Source organism: Larus michahellis, chromosome 8 (genome assembly GCF_964199755.1).
Source record: "Larus michahellis chromosome 8, bLarMic1.1, whole genome shotgun sequence".
Classification (NCBI taxonomy): Eukaryota; Metazoa; Chordata; class Aves; order Charadriiformes; family Laridae; genus Larus; species Larus michahellis.
Window position 1 is genome coordinate 18766261 of NC_133903.1, and position 18016 is coordinate 18784276.

General features: G+C 43.2%; 1 protein-coding gene across 34 annotated transcripts in view; it reads right to left on the reverse strand.

Annotated features, from left to right (window-relative positions):
• MAPK8IP3 (mitogen-activated protein kinase 8 interacting protein 3) overlaps positions 1-18016 on the reverse strand; it is a 75968-nt gene that overhangs the window by 24359 nt on the left and 33593 nt on the right. For 19 of the 34 annotated variants that reach the window (XM_074599265.1, XM_074599258.1, XM_074599254.1 and 16 more), the window contains 6 exons: positions 14123-14369; positions 11364-11466; positions 8360-8478; positions 4120-4131; positions 2722-2739; positions 352-409 (listed from right to left, as the gene is read on the reverse strand). In XM_074599265.1, the coding sequence (XP_074455366.1) occupies positions 352-409; positions 2722-2739; positions 4120-4131; positions 8360-8478; positions 11364-11466; positions 14123-14369 (557 nt within the window). Of the gene's footprint in view, positions 1-351; positions 410-2721; positions 2740-4119; positions 4132-8359; positions 8479-11363; positions 11467-14122; positions 14370-16828; positions 16951-18016 lie in introns of those variants that run through there. The other 15 variants (XM_074599262.1, XM_074599264.1, XM_074599248.1 and 12 more) reach the window with 4 other exon arrangements.

Here is an 18016-nt window from a genome sequence, read left to right on the forward strand (position 1 = left end):
CAGCAAAAGTTCTAAATAAAAACTTATAAACAGCAATATCCTCACAGAGGCTCAGACCCCCATCTAGTTTCCCACTGAAGTTAACTGATTGCCATTATTTCAGCTGGGATGAGACCCTACCAGCACATGCCCAGAGACTTCACCCAAGCGCCTGCAGAAAGGAAAGAGTTAGGATAGCCACTCCGAAGAGCAATTCCTCTTCTACAATTGAAGGAAGAACAAGTATTCAAGAGAACCTGTTAGATAAATGAGCAAGCCCCTGTGAGGCAGGAGTTCTGGCCAAGACCTACTTCAAGATGACATCTCATTTATAAATAGGCAGGCAGTTCAGAGAACACAACAGTTCCTTACTTGGTCTCCAGTAGCTGCGAGTTCTCCAACAGTAGATTCCCCACTTCTTTGCCCATTCCTGAAAAGAAAGGCCAAGCAGTTTTCACCTGGTCTCCTAGAAATACGAAGCTTGTGTGGCACTGCCTGACTCATGCTTGAGGAAGAGAAATCACTTTCATTAGGCTTCCCTAGGCTTCTGTGTCCTGCTGTGGAGGGTGGAGTACCTCTTGCTGAAAGACCATGCAGCACAACGAAAGACACCCACGTGTCCTTCTGTAAAGAGCCCAAATGTAGACCTAACTTCTTACCCCAACTTTCACAGACTCCCTTCAGAGGGACGGAGAGGACAGCTTCACTAGCACCAGTTAGAGGAAGTCAAGTCAGTAACTCCCGGTTCAGCCATGAGCTACTACAACCGTTTTTTTATCATCGCTCATACAGAAAGAGGGTAGAAGTTCATGGGTTTTTCACAAAGGACAGCAGAACACTGTCCAAATTGCTGGCCAGATCTGCACATCAGTGATTTTCTTTCTTTCTTAGTATAAGCATTTCTGTTTCTCGGTACAGATTTGGGATCATGGTTGTGACCAGTTTCATGAACATGAAAGGCTTTCCATTACCAGCCTTCCACCAGAGCAATTTTAACAGGACTTTAGATTGTCCATTGCTCCATCTACCTTTAACAGTTTTCTCATAGATATTTAAAATCTGAAGTCTCAGTCCCATCACTTAAGACCCACACTCAAGAAAACATCTACGTTGAACACACTGCACTTGCACTCGGGCATCAACGTATGATGACTGCAATATGCAGATTAGGTTGCAAGCACTTTGAAAAATATGGTGCTAAGAGTGAAACTTGAATTCAGTACTTCATAAAACCAAACAAAAAGGAATTTAGGGACCAAAAAAGCACGTCTGGATTGTTTATGGCTGCCGTGGACTTGCTGGCTCCCAGGGTCAGCTTCTATCTTACAGTGCTGAACAGAGGCCGCCTGAGAACTAAAGGCAAAGAGACCTCTTCCTGTCAGGGGACGGTGCTTAGGGTTGCAGCTCATTTCTCACCACAGGTCCCAGAGCATGAAGAAGTCTCACAACCATCAGTGTTTGTGCTGAAGTGCTCCTTGTCCTGCCCTCTGAACTACCTCTTCCTTTACAGCAAAGACATCAACAGTTTTCATGATCCGTTATTTGCCGATTAATATTTGCAATAAAATAAAAACAACACAGACTTAAAGTAAATGGAAGTTAGGGAAACATGGTAGCATTCAAGAAGTGAGAACACATCACAACACTCCAACATACAGATCCTCTTCCCACAGTTAAATGGGATGAATTTATGATGGCAAAAGCAAATTCCCAGCAAGAATGAGTAAGAAGCAGCGTTTTCAAATAACTTTTGAAAAATCAGTACACAGATAATTAATCACTTTGATGTTTCAGGCAATGTGTTCTTTTGATGCTGTGTCAAAGAATATTGCAAATAGTAAAAAGGTGGGAGACGCTAACTGCAGTGTAACTGAAGTGCATTTTTGGTTTGGTAAGGTGAATGCCTTTTTTTGTGGCATGCCGTATGTTGATCAGAAGACCAAGAAGTTATCTCTTTATTAAATGATTTTCTTGTTCCTTGTTACTGAGACTTTAAAATGGCACAAGGACATTACAGGTGCTGAGGGACACCAAGGGAAAGAGTTCAACCCTCCTAGTTTTTGGGACTAAATCTTCTTCCTTCCCATTCCCGAGTCATCTATCCCTCTCTGCAGCCATTTTAGGGAGAGAAAGGAACGCTGGTGAAGAGGGTGAGCTATCATGCCAGAGCTAAAAGCCATACAGCATCCCAGCCATCAAGTATCCTCACCTTATTTGTGTGCGACACAGCCACAGCTCAATGCTTTAACCAGCGAGAGGTCTGAAGGCCTAGTCTTGCAATAATGAAACGTATGAAGCCATTCCACAGCCATAGAATGGGCACTACGAGATAATCTTATGCAGGCTGTAACGGAAAAGCCCTGCTCACGGGAAAAAAAAGGGCCGTGGAGTGACTAAAAGGAGATCTCTTCACCTCTGTGGCATGGAGCAAAAGGAAAGAGGTCTGGACAGAGCCCATCCTATACTGTCCACCTCCCACAGCCAGGCAAATAGTGTGAAGCATCAAAGTGGATAATCAACTACGAGGAACAATGAGAATCCCCAAACCACCACTACTGACCAGCTGCGTCCTGCTTCTTGGAGAGGTGATATCACCATCAAAAAAAAACCAAACAAACCAAGGTTATGCAAGACAGATGGAGGGATGTTGAGGGAATGGAAGAAATTTAGAAAAAAATGCACATTAAAAAAAAAAAAGAAAGAAAGAAAAAAAAAAAAAAAGAAAAAAGGCCTTCGCCTTACCAAAGAAATCATCCCGTACTATGAGAGCCATCCCATACGAGAAAGGGAACAGAAAGAGATGGGGACAAAGGGGAAGAAAGGAAGAGAAAAAAAAGCAGCCATTAAGTACCAGTCTGTAAATAGCAAACAGAGAAGCTCATCAGCATGTGTACATCCGTGTGCAGTGCCAGTGTGTGTGATGCCCAGCAGTAACTACTCTACACCTTGCTCTGCTGCAGCCTGGCCGAACTGGGATTTACACCTGAGACGTCAGGACGAGCTCATCTGTTTCTTTCATCTTCAACATTTCCCCTGGACTACACATCTTTGGGTTCCCCATCCCCACAACAAAAGTAGTTCAACAGACATTATGAGCAGGGTGAGGGAAGGACAGGGGCAGGAGGAAAAACAAAAGGGGGGGGTGGATATCAAAGCTCCCATCTGGCCTTTTTGAACAGGCCTAAATCCACCTCCACACTGCGACAAACTCCCAGCTCAACTTCAGTGGGAGATTTTCTGAGAAAGGACCAAGAAAAAGCGGCTTACAGTAAAAACAGTTTGAACTAAAAGAAAGGATGATGCCATCCCTTTCTTTTGTAGCCTCACATAGCCAACACCAAGAGGCGCCGAGCAAAGGAACACGACACACACAGCATTACGCTGTCATGTCTGTGTGAGTCACCAGCCTTTACTACAGGGAAAACTTCATCCAGTTTGCACTGAAATCAAGAGGGATCCCCTTGACTTCATCTGAAATCACATAAGGAATCCCATTTTACGGAAAGGTGCAAACCTTCTGATGACAGAACGTGACCCTAAGGCAGTGAACCTCCTTCCCCAAAACAAAACACAAAGCTATTACTTAAACTCCTGCCAGGAAGGCATAGCTTCCATGAAAGACAGAGGCTTTGCCACTCTAATCCATCAAGAAAGCGTCTTTAATGTCACTGCAGGCATTCCAGAAGAGGGCCTGTATGCATCAACTAACCCACAGCAGCACATGGAGGGATTCCTAACAGCGTGGATCGCCGGGAGGAGAGCGGGAACCTAACGGAGTGCCGTGCCGACCTGCGCTCTGCTCCAAGCACAGCACCCGTTCTGACAGGAAAAAAAAAAAAGCACTTTGAGCCCCAAGACCTCGAGTGACAGGCCAGTGTAACACAGTGGAGCAAACCTGCAGAAAGCCACACAAGAAAAGCTTCTTGAAACGCAGCAGGTGCGTGAGCACAGAGCGGGGATGTCCTGCTGCCCAGGGACCCACTGGTGCAAGGCAACCAAGCGAGGCGGAGGTGGGAGAAGTCTGCAAAGCCAACCGTGTTTGGACACGAGCAGGGGAGTATCACACGTGTATACCACGTCACTCGACCTCAACAAGGAAAAAAGAAACAAGAAAGGAAACTGAGCAGAGGAGATACACACCTGAGAACTCCCCTATGGGCCATGTCCAGCGAAGCACAGAGAGACAAGGGAAAAAAGGAAGTGAAAAAAGGATCAATCAGTGACTGAAACCAACAAAATAAAAATTTTGTTCAAAAAAAAATTAACAATGATTCAGCCATTTCAATGTCAAAAGGCATGAAATAGTAAGGACAGGACCTGCCATGACTGTAGATGGCATGACTCTACATACAGGACATAAAAAAAAAAAAATAATAGAAAATCAAGGGAAGGTAACCCGTGGTACAACTGCAACCACAACATGCTGCAGCTACCCCCAGTTTTCCAGACATGAATCTCAGGCAATTGCATCTTCCTGGACTGGATAAAACTTTATTTTCTCTTTATGCAGTCATGTACGACTAAATGCAGAACAGCTAGTTCCCACTACCTTCTCATTTTCCCTCCCCTTGTGATTTTAGCACCTAGATCTTCTGACAGTAAACGTGCTCTTCAATGATACTTCAGCTTGTAAAGGACAACTAATTGCATTTGAAAACTTTTTTTTTCTTTTTTACAATGCAGTGCTGGGAATCAGTTTGATAATCGCATTTCAACTTCTGTACAAAAATATATACGTAAACTTACCGCTAATACGGCTGAATTTCTGTCTTCACCATAAACCCCCTGTTATTTGAAGGGAGGTTTTAATCTCCAAAACACAGTTGTGGATCCTAAAACTGAAATGAAGGAACCTGCCCAAAGCACACAACTAAACTGCCAGTGCTCCTCCACATCCAGAAACTGCTGGGACAGGGAAGAGCAGGAAGGGGGAGATGGGAGAAGGGGGAGCCTACCCAGGATCCAGAGGTAAGGACCTGCAATTAACAAGGGAATACGCAGGAAAACAGCCACCTAGTGTTCCTAAGGCTGCAGTGAGAAAAAAGGGAATTTGATCTACAATTACCACTAGTAAATAATTGTTCTTATTCCACGCTTTTCTCCAGAATACTTCCTACATAAATGCGTGTATGTAAAGCGGTATTGGAGGCGGGGGGGGGAACCCACATATTTTATTTATTATTTTATATTCAAAAATTGCAATGAAGATTGTGCCGAGAGATGTTGGCTGCCTTGCAGATATCCAGAAGGGATGAGTGAGATCCTCCATTCAAGAAACAGACTTGCCTGCCAGCTGCTCCTCAAGGGTAAATTCTGTAAGATCCTTCTATTTTAAAATCCTCTTTAGTGAGAGTTCTCTTTCTTCAAGAAACTGAGCCCAAAAGGAGAGAGTATTCTTTGAAGACTGATTGCCAAGTTTTGAGAGAGACTGGAGGAAGTATTCAAATTTCACTTAGGTGGGGTAAACCTCATTAATTCTTTTGATTTACAGAGAGAAGTAAGCTCCAAATACGACCCAGAAAGAGAGAGCACTCATTCGGCTTGTGGATCTTGTTTCCTTCACCACATCCATAAAGCTCTTCCTCTGTGGCTCTTCAGACTCAAAGGTACAGCACAAAGAGAGAATGATTTATCTAACAAAAAAGGCAAAACTTTGAACACTGTTGACAGATGTGTCAGTACTAAGATCTAGCCTTTTGCTTCCACCTTTACCAGACTTTATTAGTGCTTCCTAACGCCCAATGCCAACAAAAAGAGAAAAAGTACACATCTCACTTCTTGGCCAGAGACATGACCCCTAAGATCTAGCTCTGCCTTCCTCCCTACGTCCAGTCCTGGCAACATGTTTGTTCATTTTAAAGAGCACTTTTATATGGACAGAGCCAGTAGCCAGAACTCAACAAAAGGATTAATAAGATTAACATTTCTCACAGGAAATTCGTAGAACTACCTGATCTCATCACAGCCTATCTCCCAGACTTGAAAAGGAACCAGGAGAAAGAAGCCTTCCTATTCTGCTAGCCTGCCATGGGATCACCTGCAAGAGTTTTGCTGCTCTGCTCAAATCAGAAAATTGTCCCACAACAGAAATCTGCTCTTCATAAGCCACACCTACACAGGCACTGTTCAACGAAGTCTCTGTAAGTTTTTATCCCAAGTGGTAACTGCCAAATAACAGATGTCTCACAACCCAAAATCAATCACTGGTCTTCAGGCAGCCTTATTACTGGAAGAGGTGAAGCACCTTTGACTTTAACTGAAACTGTGGTGATCAACCTTGCATGGTTTGGGCAACTAAAGTCTTTGGCCCTTTGAAAACAACAGTCTCCATTTCTCACTGATCATTGTGTCAGACTACAGGGTAATCCAGAGGGGAGGTGGATTCCCAGAAGGCACGCTTCCAGAAGTGGGCAACAGGTTGTCCAAAGCAGTTCATGCACCAAGCAAATACTTTTCCTGAATAGCAACTTTTAGAAGATGACAATCCCTGATGCCCCAGCCACTGTGGGGAGAGAAGGAAAGCAGCGGTTGGCACAGCAATTAGTAGAAGATAGCCATATACACTCTCCTAGATAAGGAAGCACCTGAGGACCAAGATAAAATAGATGGGCAAGATTGTCAGTGTTTTTAATGCTTTGATTCTGCTAGGAAGAGCGTTCCCAATAACATATGGGGGCTGGCTAACCAGAATTCATTCCAGAGCAGGTAGATGAAGCTTTAACTGTCACATGTAGTTCCTACGGTCATCTTCACTTTTAAGCAGGAGTCACAGCCCTTCTTGCAGTGACTGCTAACGTCCAAGTGATTCTCAAACCTGGAAATCTTGCTTTTCCTTCTGAATTCTTAATTTTGTAAGTATCTGCACGTCATCTCCAATTGCAGGCAGAGAAAGGCTGTGCTTTCCTCTAGATTCTTTTGTAGATTTTTTTTTTCTTCCAGCAATCTTGAGTTGGAGGTGAAACAATAGATGTTTTAATACTTCAGGCAGCGGTCATCAATCCATGCACTAGAGCTGTCTTGCATGTTGCAGGGCTAGCACCATGCTTCTAAAAAAAAAAAACAAACAACGAAACCCAAACCAACCTATCCATATCAAAAAAGTGTTGCAAGTGTTCTGATGATAGTCTGGATCTTGTTCTTACATTCCAGCCACACTATTGACTGTAACAGTAATAATTTCACAGATTTTTGTGTTTGATAAAGCAAGAATTATTGCATTAACCTTTCCAGTCTTCAGTCTACATCTTCATGGTTAGTCTTCGGTGAATACGTAAAACCTATCCCCTCTGCAGAAGCATACTGTTTTAGAGGGTCCTGATACAAGACTCATATTCAAAGGCGATACTAGTATCTTCCTAATTTAATTTCGGCAAAGGTAAGCTGCTGCAAATCTTTGTGATGTGATTCAGCTCGTTGCTTTCTGGACATAGATACAGAACCAGATTTACGAGATTATCCATGAGCAGCTCTTACATCGGTAATAACCAGAAAGGAAGCATACACTTTCAGATCTTGTTAGTAAACGCATCAAAGGCATATGGTTGGGAGTCCTCATGTCTCCTAAGGCTCCTTAAAACAAGCAGGAAAACGGAAAGTGAGCTACACAGTCACCAACTTTGTCAGCTGCCCGTGTTGTCTGAGTATTCAAAGACCACTCATATCGTCCTGATTTAGGAAAACGCTCAGTGGGTCTTAAGAACACGCTTAAATTCTGTCATGAATTAAGGTATAGATACTCAAAAGTCCAACACTAAAAAGTATGGAAAGGGCTCAGACTGCTACCTGAGGCAAAGCTGCTTCTCTGCCTGCTTCAAAGTCCTAGTCAGGAACGTGGAGTATAACCAGACTTCAGGTACTACAGTCTCCTTCAAAATCAGCCTACAAGGTGAATTACTACCTCTCTTAGACTGACTATAAAAGGGTAGAAACTGCAATGCAGACCATAATATTTCCATGTAATTTAAACTTCAAAAACGTAACAAAATGAGTTACTTTCTTGCAAATTTCAAACAAACCCTTTATTCCGAGTGAAATTGCTAGTGTGTAAAACTACTGGGGGGGGGAAATTTGGGGAAGGAAGCAGAAGGAGCAAGTTTTGTCTTTGGACAGTTTGTGTGGGAGAATCCTATAAAAAAGTAACTTACGCACATAAAGACAACCCAAATAAAAGTTACCCAACAGTTTAAGTTATTTTCTAAGTAAGCACTGCTGTACTGCAGGTACCTATTTCAGTCACATAATGTCTCAATTTCCATGCTATTTTTTAAAAGCCAAACATCCAAGTTCTGAAAAAAAAAAAAGAGAATTTAAATGCTTCGAGAAGCTTAATACAGTTGTCATTGTACCAGAGAAAACAGAATGGTTCTAAACAAGTTTTTACCTAGCAGATCTGCTCCTTCATCAACATCTCCGATAACTTCGGACCCTGCTGTGGAAAGTTCATGATACAGAGAGTCTGTGTTGATGCCGAACGCTTTGTTCACAATCCCCTGTGTTGGGCTGTTGTTGGGGGAAAAAACAAAAAGGACTTTTGTTACTCGGCAACATTTAAGCTAGAACATTTCCCTCCGAAATACTGAGCATCCCAGCGCATTGTGATCAAAACCCTGAGAGCACATTCCACCTGTTCACCATAGGTTGGTTCAGGGAATATACTGAATAAAGAAAAAAGCATGTTTTATTGCCCATACCAAGGATAAGCACCTATCATGCCCAGCCTCAAAGCTCGCCCAGCTCACTTCCTTTTAAATCATAATAGTCAATGACTATTCAATATTTGATAGAAAAAATTCAACTCGCAGAAGCTCTCAGCTCTGACTTCTCAGACTCTGCAAAGATTCCCGCGCTCCTATGAATTTAGATAGCAACCTTAAATAGCAGTAAGAGCAGATAAGGACTCAAACGTTGAAAACAGCAATGGTCTTTTTTCTTCGGCAATTAAATTAGCCCGAAGTGTTAGTTTCTTCTTTGGGTGAGTCTATGCACTGGAATGTTTCTTCACGTGTCAGCGAAATGTATTTCATTAAAGGTAAATCGAAGTTAATGTTTTTGAATCCTATAATACAGGAGCACATCTCCACCTCTTAGTGTCTTTGGTACCATCAAGAATCTTCTTGCATGTCTTGACAGTCTCACGGCGCACACAGAAAGCAGCTGTTACAGGAGGTGAGGGTGAGGGAACCTCTGGGGTTGTCACTGATGACTCTTTTAAGTGCCCTGCCTTGTATGAGGGGAATCAGCCATCGTGATGAGACACTCTGCAATTTTTCCAGCGGTCTAACGGAAAGGCCAGTACCACTGGAGATGATCTCAAGTTGTGTGGCTTCATTCTTAGATAAATCATGTCTCGGTGACAAAGCCTGGAGGTTACAAATGGAGTGCGGCAGCTGCCTCTGATATTGCAAAGTTATAACACATTGCAGAAAAAAAGAAAATAGTGGCTTTTTTCAATTACAGAAAAATTACAGCTACTCAGACATCATCTGAGAGCACTGCGGAGTTACAAATGAGTGCTGTGACCGCACCAGAATTAATCAGTTTGCGCATCCTAATGGACAGCACAAGTGACAAGATGCAACCAGCACTCAGTGTCTGACCTGAAGACCTAGTTCAGCTTGAACCTACCTCTTCAGCACTCAACTTTCAGAAGCTGCATATCTCAAAAGCGTTCTGCTTTTCAAGCAGCAAGCACGCTGTTCAGCTGCCCCAGAGTTGGCATCTGTCTCCTGTAGGCTTTAGTCTCACCATCTGGATCAGAGATCACTGCCTGAAGAGCTCCCAGTGCAGCAATCCTCTCCCTTCCCTCTTTTGCCTTGGGTTTGACCAATTTTTGATCTGATCTCATCTGTTTGCAATGTGGCGATAGGACAAGGGGCAATGGTTTTAAACTAGAGCAGGGCAGGTTTAGATGAGACATTAGGAAGAAGTTCTTTACAATGAGGGTGGTGAGCCCCTGGCCCAGGTTGCCCAGAGAGGTGGTGGAGGCCCCATCCCTGGAGACATTCAAGGCCAGGCTGGATGAGGCTCTGAGCAACCTGATCTAGTTGATGATGTCCCTGCTCACTGCAGGGGCGTTGGACTAGATGGTCTTTAGAGGTCCCTTCCAACCCAACGTGTTCTATGATTCTATAATTCATTAGTCTCTTTCGTCTTCCCCACACAGAGCTGGCTTGGCTACCTAGATTCCTCCTCCATCTCACCCTAAAAATTGCCCATGCATCGTACGTATTTTCAGGGGAGCTTAACGGTATGTGGTTTCACACTTGAGAAGTTGCTGCTCATACACTTCTCGATAGGCGTTCAACAGAGGGAATCTACTCCAGATTTGGACTGCAAGGAAACCTTGCCTTAACTTTGTCACGGTATTATCTATCTTCAACATATCTTTAAGAGCAAGGCGGTTATTTTTGCTAGCGTAGTGCCAAATTACCCACTGGACGAGGGCAAAAATTAATGAATCCTGTAAAATTAACCACCAGAACTCATTAAAAATGAATCAAGGTACCTAGACTAATAATTCTGACTAATACATGCCTCACAGAAATCTGGTGCCAAAATTAATAGACTTTAGGGAGCCTCCTACTACTACTCCTAGTAGTACAAAACTAGTCATGGATAGGAACCAGAGCCACGGAGTAGTTTAGTGAAAGTCTCCTAATCCAGAGAATGCTGTCAAGGTCCTGAGTACACTGATGGGTCAAAATTGCTCTGGGCAGCCTCAGCTGGGTCCAAGGGCTCCCTGTCGCCTCAGGTCTGGGCCTTCAGTCCTTCTCTGAGCTACACTGTACCTGTTCTTTCAGCCCTGTCTCCTGATGCTCATGGGAAGCACCAGGACCTCATTCATGCCCTTGCCTTGTCTGGGGCTGCTGATGGAGCTCATTGTCAGTGCTCTGCCCTCTCTGCTCTGAACCTGTTGGACTGGGATCACTGGGGTTACTCCTGCTTGTCCTCCCTCATGGAGCAGCCCTGCTCTGGCTCTTCGAACACTTGAAAAAAAATGTAAACGGCAAAAAGCTTGAGGTTTTAAAACAGAATTCAGAAATGATCTCATTATTATGCATCTTTTCCCTCTTCCCAATAGCTTAAGCCCATGTCCCCTTTGTCTGAAACCTTCTGTTGGTCCATCTCTCCATCCTCCCTGCTCCAGCAAGGCAAATGCGCCCAGTTCTGGGTCAGCTGGACAGATTCTTCTGCAGATTACTAGCAGGCGTTTGCCTTCTCCAGAGAACTCAAAGAAAGTCAGGACCCCTCATACGCGCAGTAGGCAGAATATATGGGCTTTCTCAAACAGCTGCATCTTGAACTCGGTGTGAGCCACAGCATCTATTCCTCACTGCACATAAAACCAAGCCAAAGAGCACACAGTGAAAAGTCACAATCAATACCTGTTACCAGTGCGTTCCAGGCGGGGGTCTTGACACATATCCAGCTCTGGAGTAGAGTCTATGATGTCCTGAACATCAGACCACTCATCGCTGCTGCCCATTCCTAGGGAAGACAATACATATGATCTACAGGATCAGGACTTTCACAGCATGGTGTTTCATTCAAGGGGCTTTTGCAGCTTTGAATATTGAGGTTTCAAAACTTCATGGTGTCATGTTCAAAGTCTTAAAATAGGAATAGAAAGTGGCTGATCATCTAGATCCCAGTGCTGGGATGGTGCTCTCACATTTCCAAAGCACAAAGACGATAAGCATCTCCTCTCTCCTCACCATACCAGGGTTACCAAGGCCATTGGCCTGAATCCTCATTAAAATGTGATAATCAGAAATACTTCATCCATGAAAATAAACTCCACACTTTTTATCTGTCAGTAAAAACTTTTCAATGCAGCTTTAGCTGAGATCGAAGACAGCACAGTGATTTTCTGTATAGCTTCAAAGACATTACTCTAGTTACAAACTGACACTATTTAGTTTTAATAGAAATATTTTTTCAATACCAATTCTCAAGTCTACAACTGGTTTAGACACCCGTTACAGTGAAATTTCACTTAAAAACCGGTAGATGAAATCTACTCTGGTTTCTGTATAATCTACAGCCTAAAGGCAGTATTTAAAGAATAAGGAGATTTCCTCCTTTTGTCAAGTCACATTTATTGGACACCAAACTATTCAAAAGCTCAGACTTGCACCTATTCTAAACAAACAATAGGAACACAGTGTCTGTTCTTACAAGAAATTCTTGGAGGATTAAAGACCTAATTTGTAAACCACATTAGTCCCTCAAAGGTGTCAGATGTGAAATTTTTGACCTTTCCAAACGGCCTCAGTGCCAAATATACAAAGCCCATGACAACTTGAGTGTTGATTTTGTTCTTTTAGGCTGGCATTGTGCACCAGCTGGCAACAAATGCCATGTTTGAAGACAAAGCACGATGTGTATCTGTTGCCAAAGCAGGCACCCATACTCCAGTGGTTCTCAAGCTCACAGAAACAGAGGCTTCCTTTTCTTTATTTTTCCAAGCTGGAAACCTTTTCTCCAAATAACCTTTGAATATCTTTTTCAGTAGTTCAGCTCTAAGGCATTTGCATCCCTGACAGACATTTTAATTACAGATGCATAAAATACATAATTAAAATTCAAGTATCTGTGTTTCTCCTCAGCACGGAGATCTGATTTTGCATTACACGTGAGAAATAGCTGAAAGGCTGAATATGCAGAGCACGTAGGGAACATACAACTATCTGCCTTCAGCAGATTCCACAAGACGATGATTTCACCAAGAAAAAAGCAGCTTTCACATGCACGGTGACTTCAGAGTGGCACACATATAGAAGAGGGCAGACTTTGACCCAAGAAATCTATTGATGGCAAACGAGCTTGTAAAGAAGCTACTGTAAAAATAAGGAGAAGTATTTATAGGGCATCTGAACTACCGATACGCGCGTTAATTTCTCTGATACCACTGCTTATACTGACTTGCCTTGGCCAGCATCACCAAACCGATCACAATTTAACAGTTGGCTATGCAGAAGCCACGTGCTTTTATGGAGAACTACACTAGTTTCTGACAGATTGACATCTGGGACCCCCGCATCTGCCAATATAAATACAGAATGGGACTCAAGTCACCACAATTCTCATTCAAATGCTACAACAGAAGATGTTACATATTGATTTATAGCCTTAATTTGTTAGGAACCAGCTGTGAATGTTAGCAGAGGAACTTCCTCTGTATTACTTAGGAAAAAGACGATCATCTGGTTCCGACGCTAACCTTGGAGATCTACGCTCATTCCTGTGCTCCCGCACAGATTTTCCTTGTGATCTTCAGCTTGTTTCACAGTTCTTTTGTATATACGTTCAGGACATGTAAAACAGACGACTTCTCATTTCTGAAGGCTGCTGCAAGTCTAAATACAATACAGGCCGGGAGTTGCTCAGACACTACATTGGCACAGCTGTATTAAAAACCAGGGGAAGAGGCTTTTATCATATTACACCATTTTCTTTATTTAAACAGCCTGATGCTAAAGGCTTAGGTGATGGCTTTCCTGACAAGAAATTGTGAATTCAAATTACCAAAGGACTCCAGGAAGTGGAGAGAAAACAACTGTAACTTCCAAAGATTTCTGGGGTTTCTTGTATGACAAACAGACCAAAAGAAAACAGTTTATTTAGCTGAGAAAAACAGCTGGATATAATTGCTACTTTTAAACACATCAGGGTGTGGGATAAACACACAGAAGACAATTTAACCTGACTGACAAATGTGGCATATGAGCATCTGGGTATAAAATACTTAGGAATAAATCCAGAGAGAAAATTAAATGGAAGCTTTTAACTATCATACTGCTGATGTCCAGAAACGGCCTTCCAAAAGCTCCGTAGACTAAGATGGGACTTGACTGTGCATGAAAGAGTTTCTATGATGTGGATGAATGCAACTGCAGGGGACTGAACTCAATAACCTATTCCCATCCTGTATATTTGTGAAATTATTCATGTCACCAACGTTTTAAAAATTTGTTGCCCAGAAAACTGCTAACACGTAGTCAGCCTTGTCTCACTCACGTAACTTTCTAAGCAAGGCTACCTCAAATTCTGTCCTTATGAAGCCGATCACCCCTCAGTCTCCCGGCCTCTTCCTTTAATACAAGCACCGGCAAGTCAATTCATCAAATCATAGGTTCCATACCTATGCTGACATTCCTCATCTCCTGCGTGACCTGGACTTCCATGTTCCGGCTGTTCCGCTTTTCTCGTGCCCTCTTATTGCTCTTGGTCGTGCCATTGTATTCGCTGATGGGCTGGATGCTCTCATTCAAGGGTGTGACGGCAGCAGAGGGCACAGATGACGTGGGGGTGTTGGACTTGGTTCCAGTGGTGCTTGGTGTGGCAGCTGCTGAGGACTGCCCAGATTCGGACATTTCATCTTGGGGGCACTACAGCAATTGCAGGGTGGGGGAAGGACAAAAAGGGAAAAGCACAGCTATACATTTAAATGAATCTCCCATTTGCTGGCATATGGCTGCCTTAAAGCTTTATGGAGAATGAGTATTGCTCGCTGTACCAGCTACACGTCCAGCGCTTGCCGGTGACACCAGGCACTGCAACCACAATGAAGCAGTGAGTTCTCGTGCTGAACTCAGCAAGCAAATCCCACCTGTGAAAGGACTGATATCCTTCCTCCTTTACTACCAAACATTGCTTTTCACAAGTCACATCAGTACATGATCTCTTCATCATGCATCTCAGGGAAAGTGGCCTTATCATAAGTGAAAAGCACCTGCAGCTCACACTGACTACAGTGGAAGCTGAAGGGCTTTGACACTTGCGGTAAGCCAGGCCAGTGTTTCCCAAGACCAAAAGACAACACGGATATTGCTTGGAAAGGATCTGAAGTGGTCTCTCAGAGGTCTTGGATGACGTCATTACTGTAAGCCACCAACACAACCTGGATGAGAGAACAGCAAAGTGGTTTTGACACCAAAGTGCAGAAGCAAAGCGACTACCAAGCTGGGATGGTCTGACTTTGCTAGCGCAGGAGACCTATGTCCCCATACCACCTTATGTAGAAGCTAGCCAGGCATGGATCCAGCTTGACAACACAGTAGAAACAGGTGAGGTCTCCCCACTTCCAAATGACAGGATGACAAGACCCAAGAATTCAAAAATTAGCAGCTGACACATTAACGTAGGACATGGATTCCCAGTGTGAAATGCACACAAATGACTCTCAGTTTTACAGACTTACAGACATTACAGCCCCATTTCTTGTAATACCACCTCTTGAAAAACATGGAAGGCTTTCAAGGCTCTGTCAGGATTTTATACTCTAACCCTGTTTGTCAATTAAAACAGCACTGCTTCACAGTCAGCCCAATTAACATCTTGACCGATACACTGATCACTCCTAGACCCAAATGAGACCTCCCCACATTCTTCGTGGCAGCCCACTCTAATTACTGTCTGCAGGGAGATGGCAAAATTGATGTTGAGGGTTATATGTTATAATGAGTTGCAATTGGGTGCAGTGACATTCTGCATCTGCACATCCAGATCCAGCTTTAATCTTTACCCCTTGCCTCTCCCCTCCTGGGCAAATACTAGAAAGATCCTGATTCTGCTCTGAGGCTGCTCTGAGCCTCCCAGCCTTGGAGCTGTGACGCTGTTTCACTTCACTAATTTTTAAGTCTCGTTGTTCTAATAATAACTTCCTAACATGACAAAAAAAAAATTCCAAATGGGATGAGAGAGAAGACTGAAAAAAAAAAAATGGTGACTTAACCCTTTGCAGCCTTTTTCTTTTTTAAATCTGGAATCTTATTAAGATCTTCCTTTAATTAGACTGGCCTCTATATGCTTAACTTAAAACACCCGGCTGTACATTGCACTGTCAAAGTCAAAGGTCGTACATCGCATCTGTGCATTTATATTGGAAATCAAGATTTTTTAAAACCGTGTTACCATTAAATGCGATCCATATTTTGTATATAGTTTCTGCACTGTCAGTCCAAACAGCACCCACGTTCCCACATGGACATTCTACTCGTCTCTCCGCATATTTACTCATTTTAGCATCAGGACTGAGACGGAGACTTTTCACTTAGGTTGATAAATGGGAAAACCACACTTCCCACCTCTACTTCACATTCCTGTTTCAAGGAGCTACTTTTTGCTAATACATAAAGAAAAAAAAAGCAAACCAGGTTTTTGAGAACAAATATGATCCAGTAAGCCTTCAACTGCAGTTTGCCTGCTGTGCTTCCTAATGTACAAAGGGACAAAACGTATCAAGGGCAAAGTGCAACCGTAAAACCTCTTTCTCCAAACAAAACTTTGGTTTGATGAAAGGATTCAGAGATGTTCTTGTCCCCACTGTAAGTCTATAAGCATAACCAAAGTCCGTGAGCATCTTAACACTGTAAAAGAGACACCGAGGTGGGTCCAGACGTCATTCCTTGTTCTTAGGAACTAGATGTCATTCAGAAAACCTGCATCATCGGGTCTATAGGGCGATATTTGTATCAGAGATATCCTGTAACTTCTTGTTTATTGACATAATCTGCCCCTCACTCAGAACACATCAGTGAGTAATGACCCTGCTCTTTCACTTAGTCTCTGGTTATACATCTGAGTTTTATATTTACCTAGAAAACGTACTTTATCAACCTACCAGCCCGCATTGGAGAAATTCCTCCCAGATGTTAATACTACTAAGGCGTTCCTCCTCAGAGTCCAGAAGCTCTATCAATCTCTGCTGGTACCTTCCTTCTGTTGTCCCGAGTGCTCCGTTAATGCTAAGTATACCACTAAGTGCACAGCTCTCCTCTGCAGCGTAGGAGGCATTCTCCATAACCCATAGCTCACCCAAAGAATACTCTCCACAACCACCACTTACCTACAGCCATACCTGTCAACCTCCTAAACATCAAATGTGTAGTAGTGACCTCCAAAATGCATTGCAAAGGCCCAACATTCATAGCAGTCATATGTCACCATGAGAAGCCCAACTGTATGGTTATAACACTGAAAGCATAGTACATAAAAACAAAAATGTTAAGGACTTTCATCTCCAAAATATTGTATAAAATAAATGTACAACTGAACGTAAAAATAAAATAATATAATGACAGCAACTAAACCAGAAAACAGTAATAACAAGTATAAAAGGACACTTAAAATATAACTGCAGCATGGCCCCATGAAGAAGGAAAACTAGTCAGAAGAGTCAGGATATACGTACTGGGAAGGCGAGGTGTGTGTGTACAGTTGATGTCAGTGAAATATCAGAGCTGCTAAAGAGGCAAGAAGTGCATGAGCAGTACTGCTGAGATTTCAGTCATGCAAAATATTTAAGAAATAGCATTCCAGTCAGAGAGCGTGCAAGAAGCTTGCAGGAGGAAAACTTCCATTCCAACTTGCAAATCTAGTCAGTCAGTCAATCACAGCCTTTAATTTTTCATAGGTTTGGTCTTTAGTCTTAGGAAATCCTCTGTAACACGCTACCCCATCCAAGTCTTCCACAACCCAAGCTACCCAACTCCACCCTACCAGCTAGCCTCCTTAAACCCACCATCCCACTTCTGAGTTTCCCTAATGAGCACCAACACAAATCCCGGCACTACCCACCAGATACATCTGGAGTAGCACAGTACTACTTCTGCACAAAGCTTTCTTGTAACCAGAAATGGATTTTTTTGCCCGACACCACCACCATCACCAGTCAGTAACCATCCATCACCTGAACTTGGACATAAAGCTTCTAATTTATCTAGGTTCCTCTTGCATCCTCCTGCGCTGCAGACGCTGGGTTATCAGTGAGAGCCACTCAACTTCTTTCGGAAGTTCTGCAATGGTACCGCGTCAAGAATTATGCCTTATCAGGTCTGTGGAAGATGGATCTACCTCCAACGTCCTCCCAGCTCTTCTCTAAAAACGAACCCCTGCCACACACACCTGACTGCTAGAGAGCTTGAGGGCACATTGACACCATAGTGTGCAGCACTGCCTGGAGATCCCAGGGAATAAACTGGTTCCAGAACCAGAAGCAGGCTGGTCTCTCTGCATTTTGGTTGCTGTCTGTGTC